Below are 19322 nucleotides of genomic sequence, written 5' to 3'. Positions count from 1 at the left end.
AGTGTGGCTGGCTTTATATTGAGGTCTTTGATCCATTTGGACTTGAGTTTTGTGAATGGTGATAGATATGGGTCTATTTTCATTTTTCTACATGTTGATATCCAGTTATGCCAGCACCACTTGTTAAATACGCTTTCTTTTTTCCATTTGATATTTTTTTTGCTGCTTTATCAAATATCAGGTGTTCGAAGATGTGTGGATTGATATCCGGGTCTTCTATTCAGTTTCATTGGTTCTCCTGTCTGTCTTATGCCAGTACCATGCTGTTTTCAGTACTATAACTCTCTAGTAGAGTTTGAAGTCAGGGATTGTGATGCCTCCAGAAGTTCTTTTATTGTCCAGGATTGTTTTGGCTATACTGGGCTTTTTGCTTTTCCAAATGAAGTTGAGTACCGTTCTTTTGAGGTCTTTGAAGAATTTTGCTGGGATTTTGATGGACAAGAATAATTTTTGTCTCAGTGCTGTCTTGTTGCCCATGTGTACACACTTATTGAGAATGCACAAAGTAAAGGCGACAGGCGAGCCCAGGCCCACTGTCATCTCTAAGACTAAAGTTCTCATGGAATTTAGAGAGCCACACTCTGGGATTCATGGAGGAATTGTTTTCCAGTCTTCAGCTTGCTTGCTTTTTATTATAATTATTGTTGTTACTACATTTATTTGGGGGGGGGTGTGCACACAGGCACATGCATGCTGTGGCACACATGTAGAGGTCAGAGGAAAACTTTGTGGAATCAGTTTCTACCTCCATAGGTTCCAGGGATCAAACTGAGGTCATCAGCTATGACAAGTGCTCTCACCACTGAGCCACCTCAGTAGCCCTCATCAGTCATCGGCAATAAGTGTTCTTACCACTGAGCCAACTTACTAGCCTAGCCTTTGATTTCTAAAGGAAACTTTGCATGCCCTAACCCCCACCCCCCAACACACATATGTGACTGTCCCTTTAGGCACCACATAGCAGCCTCTCAGTTCCTCTAGGGCCCTGTGTGTGCCATTGCATCAGTTAGAAGGCAGGGCCATGAGTGATGCACACACACAGGGGCAGTGGTTGTTCAGTGGCCCAGTTTGTGTCCAGAAGAGAGATTCACCACTAAAGATTCTCCTTGTTCTGGGTTGTAAATCACAGAGAACTTCTAGAAATTGGACTGCCCATTCTTGTCCCTTCTCCTAAAGATTTAATGTTTTTACAGACATCACCCAAAGCCCCTTGGGCCCTGTGTGTCAGAGGCAAAATCACACAGCAACCTGGGTTTTACTTCTAGCCCTAGTCCTTTTTACTGGTGTGGCCTGGAGGTGTCCATATCCACCATCTATATCAGAAGGCTGCAGGGAAGCACCAAGAAGAAGAATTTGAATCTGGGGCTGGAGCTGCCAGAATAACAGTTGTTTTGTTTACTTGCTTATTTTGAGCCAGGGTCTGTCATATCACAGGCTGGCTGCAAACTCACTCTGTAGCTCAGGATTTCAGGATTATAGGTGTGCCTACCATACCCACTTTGGTGCTAGGAGTGGAACTGGGGGCTTCATGCTGCATGCTAGTCAAACACTCTTAGCACTGAGCCACATCTCCAGCCCTTGAAGCAGCTTTTTCTTTTTAAATTGTGGGGTTCGGGAATTATTTTTGTGTGGTGGTTGTTTTGTTTTTCTGAAATAGGGTATTGCTCTATAAGCCTATCTGGATTGGCACTCGCTGTGTAGTCCAGGTTGGCCCTGAACTGTGGTAATCCTGTCTCAGCTTCCCAAGAGTTGGCATTATGGATGTGTACCATCAACACCTGTATTGTTTTTGGGGGGTGGCAGGGGGTTGAGGCAGTGTTTCTCTGTAGCTTTGGAGCCTGTCCTGGAACTAGCTCTTGTAGATCAGGCTGGCCTCAAACTCACAGAGATCCGCCTGCCTCTGCCTCCCGAGTACTGGGATTAAAGGCATGCATCACCACCGCTCAGTTTGTATTATCTTGTAAACTACCTCTGAGTCCTATGTTGCTTCCCATTGCTGTAACTCAGAACAACCTGAGGCAGGAAAGGGTTTCTTAGGCTTACACTTCACCTTGCAGTCCATCACTAAGGGAAGTCATGGCAGGAACTCAAGCAGGAACCTGGAGACAGGAACTGATGCAGAGGCCGTAGAGGACCACCGCTTACTGTCACTTCTGGTTTGCTCATCAACCTTTTTTATACAACTCAGGAACTGTCTGCCCAGGGGTGGCACCACCCACAGTGCACTCAGTGCTCCCACATCACATATATCATTAATGAAGAAAATGCCCCCCAGATTTGCCACAGGACATTCTAATGGAGGCACCCCTCAGTTGCTTGTCCCTCAATGACTAGTCCCTAATCCTAGATAACTCTAGCTTGTGTCAAACTAACAGAAAACCAAGCACACGCAGACACTCTTCCTTCCTAGACCTTGCTTTCCTATTTGCAGCAGAACAGCCCAGCTGTCATCTCCCACCCCCACCCCCATTCCACTCTTCCATCTGCTCCTGTGGCTTCCTCCATCAAGACTGAGCTGTGACTGTTTCTCTTCATGACAGGGTGAATCGGTGAAGTACTTCCTGGATAACTTAGACCGGATTGGCCAGCTGGTGAGTAGCCCCAGTTTCCCTGCCACCCCAGTCTACCATCCAGGGTTAGAAAACCTGATGTGGAGACCAAAGCAGACAGTGGCTCCAGCGACACCATGAACCAGGCAGCTCATAACATCTAATTCTGTAAACTGTTCATCTGTTATATCCTGCTCAGCTCTACACACCTGGTCTTAGGGAAGAACTCTCCCTGTGAGAATGGCTTCAGCCCATTCCCTGTGACAAACATTGGCTAGGGCTAGGGCCAAAGGAGACTTCCTATCATTTATTCTGATAGAGAGTTCTAGCATATGCCAAGGGAAGCAGTATGGTGAGACCCTAGGTAAAGTGGTGATCATTCACAACCAGCCTCGGCAAATTGCCTGCCTGTCTGCCCACCCAAGAACATCTCCATTGTCACTGCTTCCTCACAGTCTCTCTGTTCTTGGTCTGGTGGAATGGCGTCCCTGCACTCAGCATGCCTAGGTCGGAGGATCAAGAATTAGAGGCCAGCCTGGGAGACCCTGTCTCAATAAAACACAAAAATAAGATAAGTGTACATGGCTAACAAAACTGAAAAGCACATTCATACTGCCATTTTGACCTCCAGCATCTAGGCAGTTTTAAGACTTCCCCATCACCTGGTGAATTTTCCTTGGTGATACTGTTACTTTTTAACATTTTGAATTGAACTGACATCTTAATGAACCCTGCTTATTGCAGGTGGGTAGTGTCACCTAAATGTCTGTTGTCTGTAGATTTTCTCCTCTGTGCTGGGTTTTCTCCCCCTTTTGATTTATTGACTAAAATTATTATTACTCACCCTATGAGTGTCTTAGTGTGGATCTCACTGGTCCATCCTCATAGTATAATAGACAGATATCATCTATTCCCTGTGACCTAGTAAGTTACTCTCTAGCCAGTGTTGGTCACAGCCTGTTGACTTTTAGTGAGGCTATGACATGAGTGGACAAATGTTCTGGTCCCTGAGGCCTTCAAAATGCAGAATCAAAGGGGTTTGTTCATAGAAAGATGTATGTGCTCTGAAAGCTAGAAAACTAAACAGTATCTTTAGTATAGAAGTACATGAAAGAGTTGTTTAATTTCTTCTGGTGGAAAAGACAGACAAGATTTTATACAAGGCTCAACTGAAGATTCTGGCCATTCTCGCTTAAGCCAGAGAGCCTGTATTCACTGTGAAACGAGGTGTTTAATCCCATGGCTTTGTTGTGAGCTGGATTTATAGTTCTGAGTGAGACTTGCTTTTGGTGTTGGGTTAAATGTTCTTGCAAAAGTCCCTGTATCTTTCTCCTGCAGCCTGTCCTTCTGCCAGCATTTTTTGCTCATCCTTTCCCGTTTTTCTTCCTTCTCAAATGTCTCCCTTCCTCACACTTTCTAGAACTACTTCCCCAGTAAGCAAGACATCCTGCTGGCCAGAAAAGCCACCAAGGGAATCGTGGAACATGACTTCGTTATAAAGAAAATCCCATTTAAAATGGTGGATGTGGGTGGCCAGAGGTCACAGCGCCAGAAGTGGTTCCAGTGCTTTGATGGGATCACGTCGATCCTGTTCATGGTGTCGTCAAGTGAGTATGACCAGGTCCTCATGGAGGACAGGCGCACCAACCGGCTAGTGGAGTCCATGAACATCTTTGAGACCATTGTCAACAACAAGCTCTTCTTCAACGTCTCCATCATCCTCTTCCTCAACAAGATGGACCTCCTGGTGGAGAAGGTGAAGTCAGTGAGCATTAAGAAGCACTTCCCAGATTTCAAGGGTGACCCACACCGGCTGGAGGACGTCCAGCGCTACCTGGTACAGTGCTTTGACAGGAAGCGTCGAAACCGCAGCAAGCCCCTGTTCCACCACTTCACCACTGCCATAGACACCGAGAACATCCGCTTCGTGTTTCATGCTGTGAAGGACACGATCCTGCAGGAAAACCTGAAAGATATCATGCTGCAGTGAGAGACAGCCCCTCTGCCGTCCTCTCGTGGCCTCCGTGGCCCTTGGTCACATGTCTCTGGTGTGTCGTCGCCTGCATGGACCTGCAGTGGGCATCTCGAATCACACCATTTAATACCTGGCTCAAGAATGCTGGACTGCCAGCCACACCAGCAAGCTCCAGGCAAGAGGACGTAGGAGTGTCAGTGATAGCTACTGAATCCGGGGACTGTGAGACTACTGAATCCATGCCGTCGCTCTGGTATTGATCTGTAAAGCCTGGTAACACAGCTTTCTCCCTTCTTGTAGAAATCATTCCTTGCTGACACAACTTAACCAAGGTTCAGGCACACACGTGCTCTCATTAATGACAGAAACACAAACCCAGCTGGCCTTATAGGCAGCTCTACCCTGTGACATGCAGGTCCTCACTGAGACACACTAACTCGGAAGCTTAGCCTCACATTAGGCCGTAGAGGGGCATGCGATGCTGCTAAGCTCAGAGTGTCCAAGCTCAGGCCACAGTGCCACCCCCCCAAAGTGAACACACTGCCTTTAAAATTGTGCCAACACCCTCAGAGTCCCCACTCCAGGTGTATCAGGATGAGCTAAGGAGCCGAGCCAGGTGAGCCCACTCCCTGCTGTAGAGAACAAGGTGGGAGCTGTGAAGCTGTTAATGCCCCAGCAGCCACTCACCTTATCTGCATGCCCAGCAGGGCATGGTGTGGAGAGGTGGCCTCTGGAGTGGCTGTGGCTAGCCTGTGTACACATAGTGGTGCTCTCTACTCCTTCCCCATCCCTCCACATCAAATGGCAAAGACACATAACCAAGTGGCCTTGTACATGGCTCCTATGCCTTACTTGACAGTTGGTGGCATGTAGCCTCCCCTGTCCTGGGTTCTGAAAGCAGGCCAGAGAGATGCTCTGAGCTCTAGCACATCTTCATGCCTTGGCTGCTTGGTGGGCCCCAGCCACTAGCATAGCCCTTCAGGGGAAGCCCCGGGCTCTACACACCATCCCTCACCATTGCCTTCACACAGTGCTCTCTGCTCTCAGAGTTGCTGGCAGGCCACCTTCTGTCACTGTGCACACAGCCGATAGGCACCTTCTGCACTCTGGTCCATGAGGATGCAGAAGGCTGGGGACATCAGCATAACCTGCTGCATCTCAGCCTGTCCTGTCCAGCTTCCTGGCAGGTATCATACTGTTTTACAATCTGTTGCATTCCAGACCTGACCCTCAGTATATTAATTATTCTCTAGGGGCTGGGGCGGGGCTTATAACTTCCTAGTGTTTGAAACAAAAGAAGATCTCAAGCCCCCGAGTGTTCTTTGGCTCACTAACACATCCAAGAGCCCTGTCTGCAGCCACACATCTCCTGACACTTGGTCCCTATTGCATCCCGGTCTTGGCTCATTTCAGCAACCAGACAAATAGGATTCTTGGAGCAGATGCTAAACCAGGAGAAGGGGGGCTGCTTCTGAAACCCCACTATTGCAGTGCTCTGATTAGGAAATAGCAGTCAGTTTCTTGCTCACTTGTTCTCACTCTCTTTGCTCAAGAATTTTATCAGCATTTGCTGAGCTTCTGGCTCTTTCCTTTGGGAAGAAAACAGCCATTCTGCCTGCTTCACCAAGTCTTCATGAGCTGAGGGGATGTGGCTAGCAACCACATGGGGCTCCGTGGGGATCTTAGGTCTGCACACAGAAGGCATCCTTGCCAGGTGCCATGTGCCCCATGTATCTCAGTCAGGGCCGAGACCCCAAGCAGACACAAGCTGTTCCCCAGCCACTGTTGGAGGTTGCTGTGACTAAGGTGAGTGGTGGGGCTGTCAGGGAAGAGCACTGTCCCTCTGACAGCCTGACATACGTACCAGTCACTTTCAAAGCTGGAAGCATGTGAGTAGCAAGATGTGAAATTCCAACTAGCTGAGCAGGTGGATGGCCAGAGGCCCAGCAGCTTGGACCAGCTCAGCCTCTGGCCCACCGTCCAGGTGAGCTGAGCCTGGCCATGTCCTCTCTGTTAGGATGCCCCTACTCTGTGATCCGTGAAGTGGTGCAATCGGAAAAGGAGACAGTGTTTGCAGGGCGAGGCTGAAATCATTTACAAGTCTCTACACATAGATTGTAGTCGTTTGTCTCCCAGACATTAGGCTTTTGTATTTTTTTTATTTTAATTTCACTGTTACCCTTGACTATTGTCCTTTTTATTGCAGTGTTGGAGAAGCAGAAGGTATTTGTGCCTCCTCTATTACTGCAAAAAAAAAAAAAGTAACAATAAACTTCCTAAAATCAGATTGCTTCCTGTCTACTTAGACTATAGATGTTAAAGGACGGGCTGGGGTCAGGTGGGGAGGCATTCTGAGAGGTGTTCTTAGTTAACTCCTGTACATAAGTTATTTCAAAGTTCTCGACTCATTCTGTAATTTAGAGCTGTCTAGGATTTCTATTCTTAAGATTTTCCTACTTCTTTGATAAGATAAAAATAATAGCAAAAAGAAATCTGGGGAGGTGGCCCAATCAGAAAACTGCTTTCCATACAAGCATGAGACCCTGAGTTTGACCCCCAGCACCCACATGAAAAGCCATGAATGGTGTGTGCATCTGTAACCCCAGCCCTGGGGAAGCAGGGACAGAGACCCAGTAAGCCTCGGGTCCCAGTAAGACACCTTGTCTCAGTAAGCATGGTGGACAGTCCCAAGGATGACCTCTACATGCACATCCACACACAAAAGTAATAACAAGCAAGCCGATGGGTTGTGACTGGCCAGCTCTGGGGCTGAACTGGTTATGGTTTGTTAGGGCTCCACTAGGGCAGTAGTAGTTCAGGGCCAGCTGCCCTCTACTTCACACCTCTGGATGTTGGTCAGAAGGAGTCCTTGGTTACCGTGGCTCAAAGCAAAGCTATGTTCACTTTCTCCTTTTTCCATCTCAAAAGCATAGCCTTCCTCACTTGAAGATTCACTACTTCAAATTTCAGTTCCATGTGCCTGAGCCATCCTAAATGCCATTTTCAAATGAAAGCCCCCAAACACATGTGATTTGATGTGGTTTGTACATTAAAATGTACCCTTATCCAGGTACTGTGTCACACACCTTGGAAGGTGGAGGCAGAAGAAGCAGGAGTTCAAGGCCATCTACTGCTGCTTACACAGTCACAGCCTAGCATGCGTGACACCAACTCCAAAGGGGCCAGGGAGATGGCTCTTAAGAGCAACAGGACCGGAGTTCAAATCCAGAGCACCCACATAAAATGTCACCTACACCCCTAGCACTGTGGAGGACTGGGACAGGTGCTTGCTGGCCACCAGCACTGCTCCTAGCGAGACCTTGCGGTGAATGAGAGTGATGAGGCAGGGCACTGGACATCCTCTGGCCTCTGCTCATGCACATGGACATGTGTACCCCACACTAAGTAACAAAGCTTTGAGTGTGTGGCTCGCTTCACAGAAGCACCAAGAACCAACCAAAGTGCTGAGTGAGCTTGAGGTAGTGGAGACTCCAGCCTCTGCCAGGGAGTACCATAGCAATGCCGGGAAGCATGGTGGTTAGGGGCTTCCTTTTCTAGCCCCAGCACTGGTGAGCAGAATAAAAGAGGGTTGTTCCAACCGTCACCTTGTCACCTTTATTGTGTGACCTACCCAAAGGAACATGGTCCCAACCATTCAGTCTTGGCAGAGCTGTTCGTGGGACTGAGGGTCCCAGTCACTGGCTTTCTCCTTTTTATTCAGTCCTTGGTATGGCAGTTAGTTTTAACTATCTACTACTCAAATCTAGACTCACTTGGGAAGTCTCAATAGAATGTCTAGATAAATTTGGCCTGTTGGCACTCTGTTTGGAGATAGGGTCTCTATTGAACCTGGATTTTGCCTGGCACCCAGCAAAACCCAGTGAGCCTCCTGTCTCCCCCCTTTCCCCCACTCCACAGCGCTAGGTTCACGGGTATTCCTGACCATGCATGGCTTTTTATGTGGGCTCTTGGGATTTGAACTCAGGTCCTCATGCTTGAGTAGATAGGATCTCATGTATACCACAGTGACCTCTAATTGCTCGTTGCTGAGTAGCTAAGAATGACCTTGAACTTCTGCTAGTCCTTTTGCCTCCATCTCCTGAGTGCTGGGATTATACCTGGATACCACCAGGCCTGGTTTATATAACCCAGGACTGACAGTGGAACCCAGAGCCTCCTGAATGCTAAGCACGTACTCCACCACCTGAGCAACATCCCCAGCCCAAGAACCCAGCTTCTGAAGTCGCTGCAAGAAATGCAAAGGATCAGTGGACAGTGGCTGGAGCCCTTCCTGGCTCAGCGTTCCCCAGCATCACCGCTCATTGCCTGCTGGAGCCCAAAATAACTCAGGTTTATTTTTGAGCTCTGCTCCTTGGGTAAGAGGCAAATGAAAACAAGCTTTAAGTCGAGAGGCTTGTTTTAAAAGGCAGTTTCCAAGAAACATCTGGGGGTCACTGTGGGTTCAGCCCCACCCAGCATACCGTGTTCCCTGTGATAGTTGGCAGGTTACAGGCCCCCTGCTTCAGGCTGCAGAGGGATTGGGTCCCCAGGGGTCTTTGTTTTATTAGTATTATTTTTATTATTGCATGTGTGTGCAAGTATGCCACAGCATGTGTGTGGAGGTCAGAGGGCAACTTTGGGGAATCAATTCTTTCCTTCCACATTTACACAGATCAAACGCAGGTTGGCAGGCTCACACTACCCACTGAGCCATCTCACTGGCCTGATTTTTGTTCTGCTTAGTGTACCTCCATCTTCCCACCTATGGAGGTAAGTGTGTGGAAACTTTCAGAAGCTTTAACAGAGCTGAGTGGGGAATGCCTGAGAGTCAGGGTGCAGGTCCTCAGCCATCTGTGCAGCTCTTTATTCTACCTGATTTCTCACAGAGTTCAAAGAACACAGTGGACGAAGGCAGAGGACTCGTGCAGGGCCAACAGCCTAAATTTCACTCAGCTCTCTGTTGCTGAGCCTCACGTGGTTCCGGACCACTTCGGGTTCTGGAGCCATGAAATAGGAGTGGCATGGTTGGGAGGCTGGCGTGGCAAGATGGTTGAAAAGTGCTTGCCACACAAGCCTGATGACCTGAGTTCAATCCCCAGTACCTACAGGGTGAACCTATTTCTGAAAGTTTTCTTCTGACCTCCGCATGCATGCCACAACATGTATGCCTTCATCTGCCTGTTCACATACGCCAAGATTTTAATAAGGGAAGTGAGCTAGCGGACACAACAATTTTCCTGCACTTAGAGGCACAGCAAGGCATACGTGGGAGGCTGAGCAAGATGGCGAGGTTCAGCCTGAGGGGATAAAGAAATACCACCTCAGCCAGCAAAGGTGCTTAGGACCTGAGTTTGATCCCCAGGAACCGAGTAACAAAGCTGGGCATGGTGGTACATGATCCCAGCTCTGGAGAGGTGGAGACAGGCAGCTCTGTAAGGGCTAACTGGCGTCAGTCAAGCCTGCATGGCAAGTTCCAGGCTAGTGAGAAACCCTGTCTCAAAAAAGCAAGATAAGACATTCTCAATTAATAAAAATATTTTTAAAATAGCAAGATGGGCCAGACCTAGTGGCGCAAGCCTTTAATTTCCGCACTGAGGAGAGAGGCAGGTGGTTTCTGTGAATTAGACCCCAGACTGGGGTGCTAGATGGCTCAGAGGTTAAGGGCACTGGCTGCTCTTCCAGAAGTCCCGAGTTCAATTTCCAGCAACTACATGGTGGCTCACAACCATCTATAAATGAGATCTGGTGCCCTCTTCTGCCATTTAGGCAGAACACTGTATACATAATTAATAAATCTTTAAAATTAAAAAAAAAAAAAAAAAACGGGTCTACTGAGTGAGTTCCCGAAAAAAAAAAAAAAAAAACGGGTCTACTGAGTGAGTTCCCGGAGAGCCAAGGCTGTGTAGCGAAACCCAGTCTCAAAAAAGATTGACCTCTGGCCTGAACATGCGCACGCTCTTTTTCAAGACCTTTCCTGTCCTTCCCAGGAAGACTTGGGCACAGCTGCCTGTCCCTCCAAACCCTGGCTATCTCTGCCTGTTGGATCCACAGAGTGGCTCACCGTGGCACTGTTCACAGACCTCCTGTATGTGAACACATCCCAGGAATGTTCTAGCATCCCCTTCGACCTCAGCAGGATCTAAGTTTGGACTTTTAGCTTTACCCAGCTCCCCAGCTAACTCACTGCATGTCTGTGTTTTTAAGCACTTTGGAGGGTCTTCTTATCCACAAAGGTCTGTGTCCTAGGGACAGTATTCCAGGACAACAGCCCCTCCCTGCTCACGCCCGGGCCATGAGGTGAAACTTGACTACATAGAGAGAGACCAGCTTGGGCTACTGAGACCTTATCCCAAAAAGGGGAAAAAAAACCATGAGGGGTGGGGTAGTGATAGGAGACAGAGCTCAGCAGGAAGGGATCAGTGGGAATGTTTCCTTAAAGGGTAGACAGTTCAGTGGCCCCCTTCTGCTTTGCTTCCTGGCCTCTGTAAGGTGAGCATCTCTCCACACGCTCTCCCCCACTGTGATGTTCTATGTCACCACAGCCTTAAAGCCACAGAGCCAACCCATCTCAGATGTGACCTCGGGAACTGTGGACCCTAACAAACCTTCCCTCTTTCAGAGATCCAAACAGCCACTCACCTACAAGATGCACATGCTCCCCTTGACTCGCCAAGACCCCTATGCTTCTTCCTCCCTGGACAATGGGGACAGAGAGACTGGCATTGTTAGCCAGCTGGGACACTGGAGAACAATGAAGTTCACTTCAGGAAAACTGTGTGTGTGTGTGTGTGTGTGTGTGTGTGTGTGTGTGTGTGTGTGTGTCTCAGAGCTTCAACAATATAAGACACAGAAAGGAGAAAAACAGCTGTGGATGAATAATTTTAACACCGTTCTTCCATCAGGAGTTTATAGACTGCGACAGGAAAAATGCCATCAAAGACAGAGGGGCAAGCCCCCACCACCACACTGGCCTAACTGGTAGCAACAGTACAAGCAGCAGCCTCAGGGTTGGAGAAAGGATCTCTCTGCCTTCCATGTCCATGACCTGTTCATAGTCACCCCATCACCACACTTCTGTCCGGAGAAATGGTCAACCTGACAGGGCACAGATTTCTCCAGGAGCTCCACAAAGACCTGAGCCAGCCTTGAGGAGCAGAAAGCACCCCATGTGAGTGACATGAGGCTGCTAAGACAGTGCTGGAGAGATAGAGGGCTCAGACATTAAAGGTGTGCACTGTACTTGCAGAGGGCCTGAGTTCAATTCAAGCTCCCACATAGGCTCACAACTTCCTGTAATGGCAACCAGGGATTCTGGCGCCCTCTTCTGGCCTCTGAGGGCAGCTGCACTCATGTGCACAGACACACAGTGACAGAAACACATATAGCTACGAAATCCATGCCCCAGGGTAGTCCAGAGCTCCAGCTATGATTAATTTGACAGACCAAAGCCCCCTCCTGTAGGTAGGAAGCAAGCATGTGGCTACCTCCTGCCTCTCGGCCATGGCTGCAGGCCCCATAACATGACCCTGTGGCAAGCACCCAAGGAGCATTTCCTCAGCTTCTGGGGACATTTCTTTTAATCCTAAAGATACCAGAGTACCCTCAGTCACTGGGCAGGCATGGTTGGTTGGTATCTTCAGGAAAAAATCCCAGGAGCTGACTTCACTTTTTCAGATGGTCCCTCTCGCTGCATTAATTCTCCACCCCCCAGCGGCAGTGGGAAGAACTGGCCTTGGCAAGTCTTCGAGAGCTCAGCCGCCGCCTCAGGGAAAAGAACTTGTCCCCCAGGACTCTGCGCAGCCCCACATTATCCTTGACACAGGGCAGGTGCTGCCTGGTGACGGGGAGCTGTCCTGTGAACATCTCCCACCGGCCTAGGGCGTCCACAGCTGCATCGACCTGGGCCAACTCCTCTTCAGCCACTTCCCTCTCCAGGGCCTGGATGCATGCATCCAGCCACCGTCCATACTCCTCAATGGCCTCCACGGGGCCCCCGAGTCTCAGCAACACTTCTGAGGCCACCAGAGAGCTCAGCCCATCCTCAGACCCTGGTTCAGGCCCATCGGGGAAGGCATGACTCCATGCGTCAGGGGTGACAGGCTCCGATGGGCTGGTCACAGGCTCTGTGTCACTCTCACAGCCCACGCCTGAGTCAGCACTGAAGGGCAGGGTTTCCTCTGACACAGATGGTTCCCCAGTCTCTTGTCCAGACCACATCTCCACTGTCACTCGGGTCCAAGTCTGGAGTCTCTGTGGGTAGAGACATAAACTGAGGTTGCTGGTTAGCCAGGGAGCTGCTGGGGATCATCCCAGGGCCAACAGGAGGCTGGAGCCACAAGGGCCCTTGAGCTGGGCCTATCTGACGACCCAAGTCCAGCCCGCAGCCACGCTGGACTTCACCAGCTCCCAGAATGCACCTTTCACAGGCACTCAGAAAGCTAGCGGCGAACCAACCATTGCTCAGACATGAAGATTATAGTCAATCTGAACTTTGTGTGTCTGTGCAAGTGTTTCTGTGTTTATGTGTGTGTGCGCACATGTGCAAGTGGGGGGGGCACACGTGCATGTGGAGGCCAGAGGTCAGCACCGAGCACCCTCTTTTGGCACCTTGTGGTTTGAGACAGGCTCTCACTGTACCTAGAGCTTTCCATGGTTAGGCTAGGCCGCGAGCTTCAGGGGTCCACCGTCTCTGCCTCCCCAGCACTAGGGTTGCTAATGCATGCCACCACACCCAACTTTTTTAGTGAGGGAGGGAAGGTTCCAAGATGAGCTTCCTCTGTGTAGCCCTGGCTGTCCTGGAACTCACTTTGTAGACCAGGCTGGCCTCAAGCTCACAGAGATTCACCTGCCTCAGCCTCCTGAGTGCTGGCATTAAAGACATGCACCATCACACCCAAGCTAAGTCAATCTTTATAAAAATTAAAAAAGAGAAAAACTTGAGGGGAGGGAGGCTTCCCACACCGAGTAAGCTGAGCCTAGGTGCTGAATACAGCCAGTTATTACACAGACAGAAATATCTCCTCCCTGCACTGAAAACTTTACCTTGATTTTAACCAAAGGTAGACTTTAAAAAAAAAAAAAAAAAGGCCGCCTTTGATCTCGGAACCCTGAGCCAAGTGTCCTAGTTTGCAAACAAGCCTTTTCACAGGGATGGGGGGAGGGGGGGCGAGGCTTATAGCAATACTGCATGCTGACAGCAGAGGGCAGCATCCCCACACCAGCTCAGCCAAAAGGGCATCTCTTGCTGGACTCCAGCTTGGTGCACTTCCCCTTTCTCCCAGGGGCTGCACTGCGTCTGGGTACAGGATCCCCAGTGTCCACCAAGGATCAAGGAAGGGGAAAGAGGACATGGGGAAGATGTGGGGAAGAGGGCTCTCATCTGAGCTCTGTAAGTACAGAGCTTCTTGGGGGACCATCTGCACTTGCCCTTCTCCACCCCCTGCAGCCTGATGTCACTGACACCAGCTGTCATCTGCCAGCAAGACCCACAGCCCCCTGCCTGGGAGTGATGGTGCATCCATGTCCCCCAAACACATCCAGGTTTTGCACCCTGCCCTGTCCCACTGCCTCTGGGTGACCGCCCTCGCCCTACACACTCACCTTGTACCTCTCCAGGAGCCTGAAGCCCAGGAGGTGTTGCAGTTTCCGCAGGCAGATGGGACAGAGGTCCAGGGGACGCCTTATGGCCTCATCCAGGCTAAGTGCCCCTTGCAGGAGGCAGCGGAGCCAACGACAGCTCCCTAGGCCCAGGAGGTGGCACAGCTCATGGCAGGTAACCTGAGGGGAAATGACACCACGACCTTGCCTCACAGTCTCAGCACCCTGGAACCCCCACCCAGGGACCCCTGAGCCAGCTTGACCACCCCGAGATGTCCAACACCTTGGATAATGAAGATTCCCTGGGCAGGATGCCCATTCCCCTCACAGCATCCTCCTTAATGGCTCTAAGAAGCACACAGCTTGAGGAGGCTTTGAAGCCGGCCAGCCCAGGGACCAGCCCAGGACCCTGTAGGTTCCTGGCTGTGTGGCCTTGAACACTCGGGCGGTCTTGCAACCTTGGTTTACTCACTCTGGAAAGTGAGGGACTGTTGTGGAATATTATTTTAAGATGTTTTACATTTGTCTATGCTGTGGAACATTTGTCTTAAGGATGCAAAGATGTGTTGCGTTCTTTTATGTTGTGTTTGTTTAACTCTGTGAAGCCGTGTTACTTTGTCTGTCTAAAACACCTGATTGGCCCAGTAAAGAGCTGAACAGCTGGGCAGAGCGACAGCTTCGAAACAAGCCCGGAGTGAAATGGAGCGAGGGAAAGCTTCACGGTACAGCTTGCAGCTCTAGGAGCGGCAAACTGGAAGGTGGAATTGACTGGATAAATGTCATGAAGAAATGATAAGCACGACGGAGAGTTATCACCAAGAGAAGCATGCCCGTCACAGAGAAGCTGAATTCAAGAGTCGGGTATTAGAATGTGAAGCACGGAAACTCCAGCAGAAAATGCTGCTGGAGCAGTAAGAAACACAGCGGCACGGAAGCCACAGGCAGGAAGTCAGTGACCTGAAAAGTAACTTAGAAAAACTGAAAGTGGAATTAGATGAAGCCAGGTTAAGCGAGAAGTTGCTGAAGCAGAAGCTGGACCATCAGGAGGAAGTTCTCATTCACAAATAAATCAGAAGAGAGCCGGGCTGTGGTGGCGCACGCCTTTAATCCCAGCACTCGGGAGGCTACAAGAGCTAGTTCCAGGACAGGCTCCAAAACCACAGAGAAACCCTGTCTCGAAAAAACCAAAAAAACAAAAAAAAACAAATCAGAAGAGCTCGGGCTAATGACTGAGCGGCGCATGCTCAGTAGCATGTCCTCGGAGGCGTTGGCTCTTCGGACTGAGCTAACTGAAAAAGAAGGAGTTCGCCCAAGGAAGGGGCGAACGAGATGGGCATTGGTGGCGCACGCCTTTAACCCCAGCATTCAGGAGGCAGAGGCAGGCGGATCTCTGTGAATTCGAGACCAGCATGGTCTAAAAAGCAAGTTCTAGGGCAGGCTCCAAAGCTACAACAGAGAAACCCTATCTCGAAAAAATGTGTGTGTGTGTGTGTGTGTGTGTGTGTGTGTGTGTGTGAACTGCAGTACACACAAGAGGAACTAGAATGTTTTGATGCTTCCTTAATGCCCCAGGTAGACCGGCTTTAAGAAAAAGGAGCGAGAGAAGGAAGCGGGGTCCTCCCATAGCCTCAGAGAAACTCAAGATCTTCAGGAGCAGCTGGGCCGCACACTTCAAAGACATATAGAATATGACATTTAAAATGTTTTGTTAACTTAGGGCTATTCATGACGAGACACATCTGCTCCTGGCAGCACCAATTTACTGTATTTTTAAAAAAGATTTATTTATTTATGTATATAGCATTCTGTCTGCCTCTTTGCCTACAGACCAGAAGAGGGCACCAGATCTCATTAGACCAGAAGAGGGCACCAGATCTCATTACAGATGGTTGTAAGCCACTATATGGTTGCTGGGAGTTGAACTCCAGACCTCTGAAAAAACAGCCAGTGCTCCTAACCGCTGAGCCATTTCTCCAGCCCCAACAAAATTACTTTATAAAAGGACGATGGGCATCGAAGAAACTCCAGAAGAGTTTGCTTTCACTGTGGCAAGATTAGCCATTTGGGCAAGAAACTGATTTTTGGCTTGACTGCTTGACTGTGTGCTGTGCAGACTGGACATGCACAACCCACAGGAAAGTGACTGCTGAACTTTGCCAAAAACAAGGCAGGACAGTCCTTCACATTTCCAGCTTCACTGAAAAGTCTTTCAGGTACTCTAGGCCTGTAGGCTGAAGACAGATGCCTCAGTGTTGCAGAGGAACTCTGGGTGACTGTCAGATGTCTCTTTCGTTTCTAAAGTCTTGGAAGCTGCTTGCAATGCACTTCCTGTTTACTCAGGTAATATTTATATTCTACTGGGACCTTGGATGGAGTTGAAGACTAGATAGTTATAGTTGCAGTTTTCTTTAATTATGAAAGAAAGTAAATTAGGTATAAAACTTTGGAGTCAGTTAGATGGTGGTGGCGCACACCTTTAATGCCAGCTCTTGGGAAGCAGAGGCAGGTCTGTGAGTTCAAGGCCAGCCTGGTCTACAAGCGCTAGTTCAAGGACAGGCTCCAAAGCTAAAGAAAAACCCTGTCTCAAAAAAACAAACAAACAAAAACAAAAAAACTTTGGAGTCACTAAGATGGGATGGATAGTGGAGTGTTTTCTCTGAATTTGCTAAATGCAAACGGACCAAATATTGTAAATTCTTGACAACTATTTTTATTGAATATAAAAACATATATTTTACTATGTTAAAGTCAAAACCTTTAATTTTTATTCAGAGAAAAAAGGGGGAATATCGTGGAATATTATTTTAATGTGTTACTTTTTTCTGCTGCTTTGTTAACAATGCAAAGACATGTTACATATGTTTCATTAAATAAAATTAACCTGGGGTCAGGAGGCTGAGTCAGCAACTAGCTGGCAGGAAGTGGTAGGGAGGAACCATATGTATATCTGTGGTTCTAAAGTGGGGGCTGAACAGAAGGATGCCTGGCTTTTGGGAGACATGAACAAGAAGAAGAGGTTAGCTGCTTGCTTGCTTGCTGTTCAGCCTCTCTGAGTGAGCAGAATTTCACCTCAACCTCTGGATTCTGAGTTCTATAGAGGGATAGAGATCTAGACAAAGTTCCCTTTAGTAGTCATGTGATAGACCCGAATTCCCACCTGGCTGGCTGGCTGCTGGTACTGTGGGGTTGAAGACAGCATTTGCTTAAGGGGCAGCTGCTGTATTTAATGAACAACGACAGGGGCCATCCTCCTTTTAGCACTGACTGTGCCAGGGCTCGTGTCTCTGATCCGCCCTGTCCCACGTCCCATGCCGCCCCCCAACCCCGTGCTCACCTTACAGCACTGAACCATGCCCAGAGCACTGAAGCATATGGTCCGGCCTCCCTCGTGTGGCAGTGTCTCAGGGCCATCTGCAGCTGCCTCCAGCAGAGCTGGGTCAGGAACACTGGGCCCGGCCTGCAGAAACTCCCCAGAGAATCGAGCGAAGCTGCACACACCCACTTCTGGGGAGAGGCCGAAAGAAGAGACAGCCATGACTCAAGGGACCCAGGGCAGAACCATCCCAGCATTCCCTGAAGCCAGGACAGCTTGACAAGAAACTCATCCTCCAGTCCTGCCCTATGCAGTCAACTCTGGGGACCTCGCCCAGGCCCAGTGAGAACATAGCCTCGAGTTGGTGCACACACACCACCCTGAGGGGGTGGAAACATGTTCACCATGCCCGGCACTGGTTCACCATGCCCGGCACTGGTACACCATGCCCGGCACTGGAGCACCTTGGGACCACACCACTCTGCCTCCTGAGTAACAGTTGCTAAGGCCTCCACTCACCATGCCCCGGAAGGAACCTGCCAAAGGTGAAGGTCCAGGCATCATGGGGGTACAAGTCAGCCAGCGTGAGACCCAACACGCACAGTGCGTCCCCTGGCTTGTTGTTCTTCAAGAAGGACAGGATGCCATCTGCAGGAAGAAGGCTGGGGTCAGGGTGGGCAGAAGAACCTCCCATCTGTCTCTTGGTCTGGGACCAACCCTCTCAAAGCTGGATACTGACAAGCTACATCCTGGGGAGACCCAGAACCCAGACCAGAGATATGACAGCTGAGAACCATGGGCCCAACCTGAAAGACAGGCCAGGGATCCCCAGTGCCAGTCACTTCCTGGGTCCCTGTCTCCTGGGTCATAAGAGTTGATGTGGACAGAGTCCCTGTGGAGAGGCTGAAAGGACAATGGAGCTGGGGACATGGCCCAGTAACGTGATTTCCTCATCTCAGTAAAGTGCTTGTCACACAAACATGAGAGCCTGAGTCGGATCCCCAGAACCCATGCAAGAAGTCCCAGTGACTTGTGATCCCGCACTGGGGAGGCAGAGACAGGTGGGTCCCTGGGGTTCACTGGCCAGCCAGCCTGGCCAGATCAGTGTGCCCCATGGCAGTGAGGGACCTGTCTCAAAAAAAACCAGGTTTTCAGTAAGTGAAGACCTAACCAAGACTGACCTCTGTTCTACACACACGCACACACACACACACACACACACACACGCACGCGCACACACACACACACACGCATGCACGCACTTACAGACACACACACAGGAAACAAGAACCCAGCAGGGAACAGGCAGCTGAACAGTTACCCCAAAAAGCCTACATCCAGGTCCCTAGGCCCTTGGAACAAGTTACCTAAAACAGCAAGAGTGACCTGCGGTTGTAATTACAGTGTTAGGAGGACAATGGCTCTGCATTGGCCAGAGAGTCCAAGTCAGAGCAAGGTGTCTGAGCCACCGAGGGCAGCAGGAGGGAGACCCAGGTAGCCAGTGAGGCCCAGAAAAGTCAAGAGAGTGACGGCAAAGGGGGAGGGGAACAGACACTAGACAGAGAAGAGCTGCCCCAGTAAGTCTGCTGTGGATGGGCAGAGAAGTCGATGGGGCTGGGAGCACCTCCATGAAGATCAATATGGAGGCCAACACAAGGCAGGGAGACTGGTGCACTGGAGCCATTGCTAAAGAGGCATATAGGGGAGCCCCTCCACAGCCTTTACGCAGGAGGCAAGCAGACCTTTGTGAGCCAGGCCAGCCAGGGCTACATAGTGAGACCATGTTTCAAAGCTAAATTAAGTAAGGTCTCAAAGCTATTAAAAAGAAGTAAACTGATTTTGACAGAATATTTGATGTAACTAAAACTATCTTACAAATATTTTTTCA

General features: G+C 49.6%; 2 protein-coding genes across 4 annotated transcripts in view; one reads left to right on the top strand and one right to left on the bottom strand.

The window, feature by feature from the left end:
- Gna12 (G protein subunit alpha 12) overlaps positions 1 to 6806 on the top strand; it is a gene marked incomplete at its 5' end in the record, with an annotated part of 90081 nt that extends 83275 nt beyond the window's left edge. The window contains 2 exons of the mRNA XM_005368069.3: positions 2541 to 2591; positions 3970 to 6806. Coding sequence (XP_005368126.3) covers positions 2541 to 2591; positions 3970 to 4539 — 621 coding nt within the window. The remainder of the gene's footprint in view (positions 1 to 2540; positions 2592 to 3969) is intronic.
- A 5276-nt stretch (positions 6807 to 12082) lies between these two features.
- The window catches only part of Amz1 (archaelysin family metallopeptidase 1), a 29462-nt gene continuing 22222 nt past the window's right edge, over positions 12083 to 19322 (bottom strand). For all 3 annotated transcript variants that reach the window (XM_026789702.1, XM_026789701.1, XM_005367987.3), the window contains 4 exons: positions 17954 to 18082; positions 17456 to 17625; positions 14125 to 14301; positions 12083 to 12774 (listed from right to left, as the gene is read on the bottom strand). In XM_026789702.1, the coding sequence (XP_026645503.1) occupies positions 12217 to 12774; positions 14125 to 14301; positions 17456 to 17625; positions 17954 to 18082 (1034 nt within the window). In that variant the 3' untranslated portion in view covers positions 12083 to 12216. The remainder of the gene's footprint in view (positions 12775 to 14124; positions 14302 to 17455; positions 17626 to 17953; positions 18083 to 19322) is intronic.

The sequence above is a fragment of the Microtus ochrogaster genome, unplaced genomic scaffold (assembly GCF_000317375.1).
Source record: "Microtus ochrogaster isolate Prairie Vole_2 unplaced genomic scaffold, MicOch1.0 UNK27, whole genome shotgun sequence".
Lineage (NCBI taxonomy): Eukaryota > Metazoa > Chordata > Mammalia > Rodentia > Cricetidae > Microtus > Microtus ochrogaster.
The sequence above is the reverse complement of the archived record's forward strand: the minus strand, read 5'-3'. Positions and strand labels throughout refer to the sequence as shown.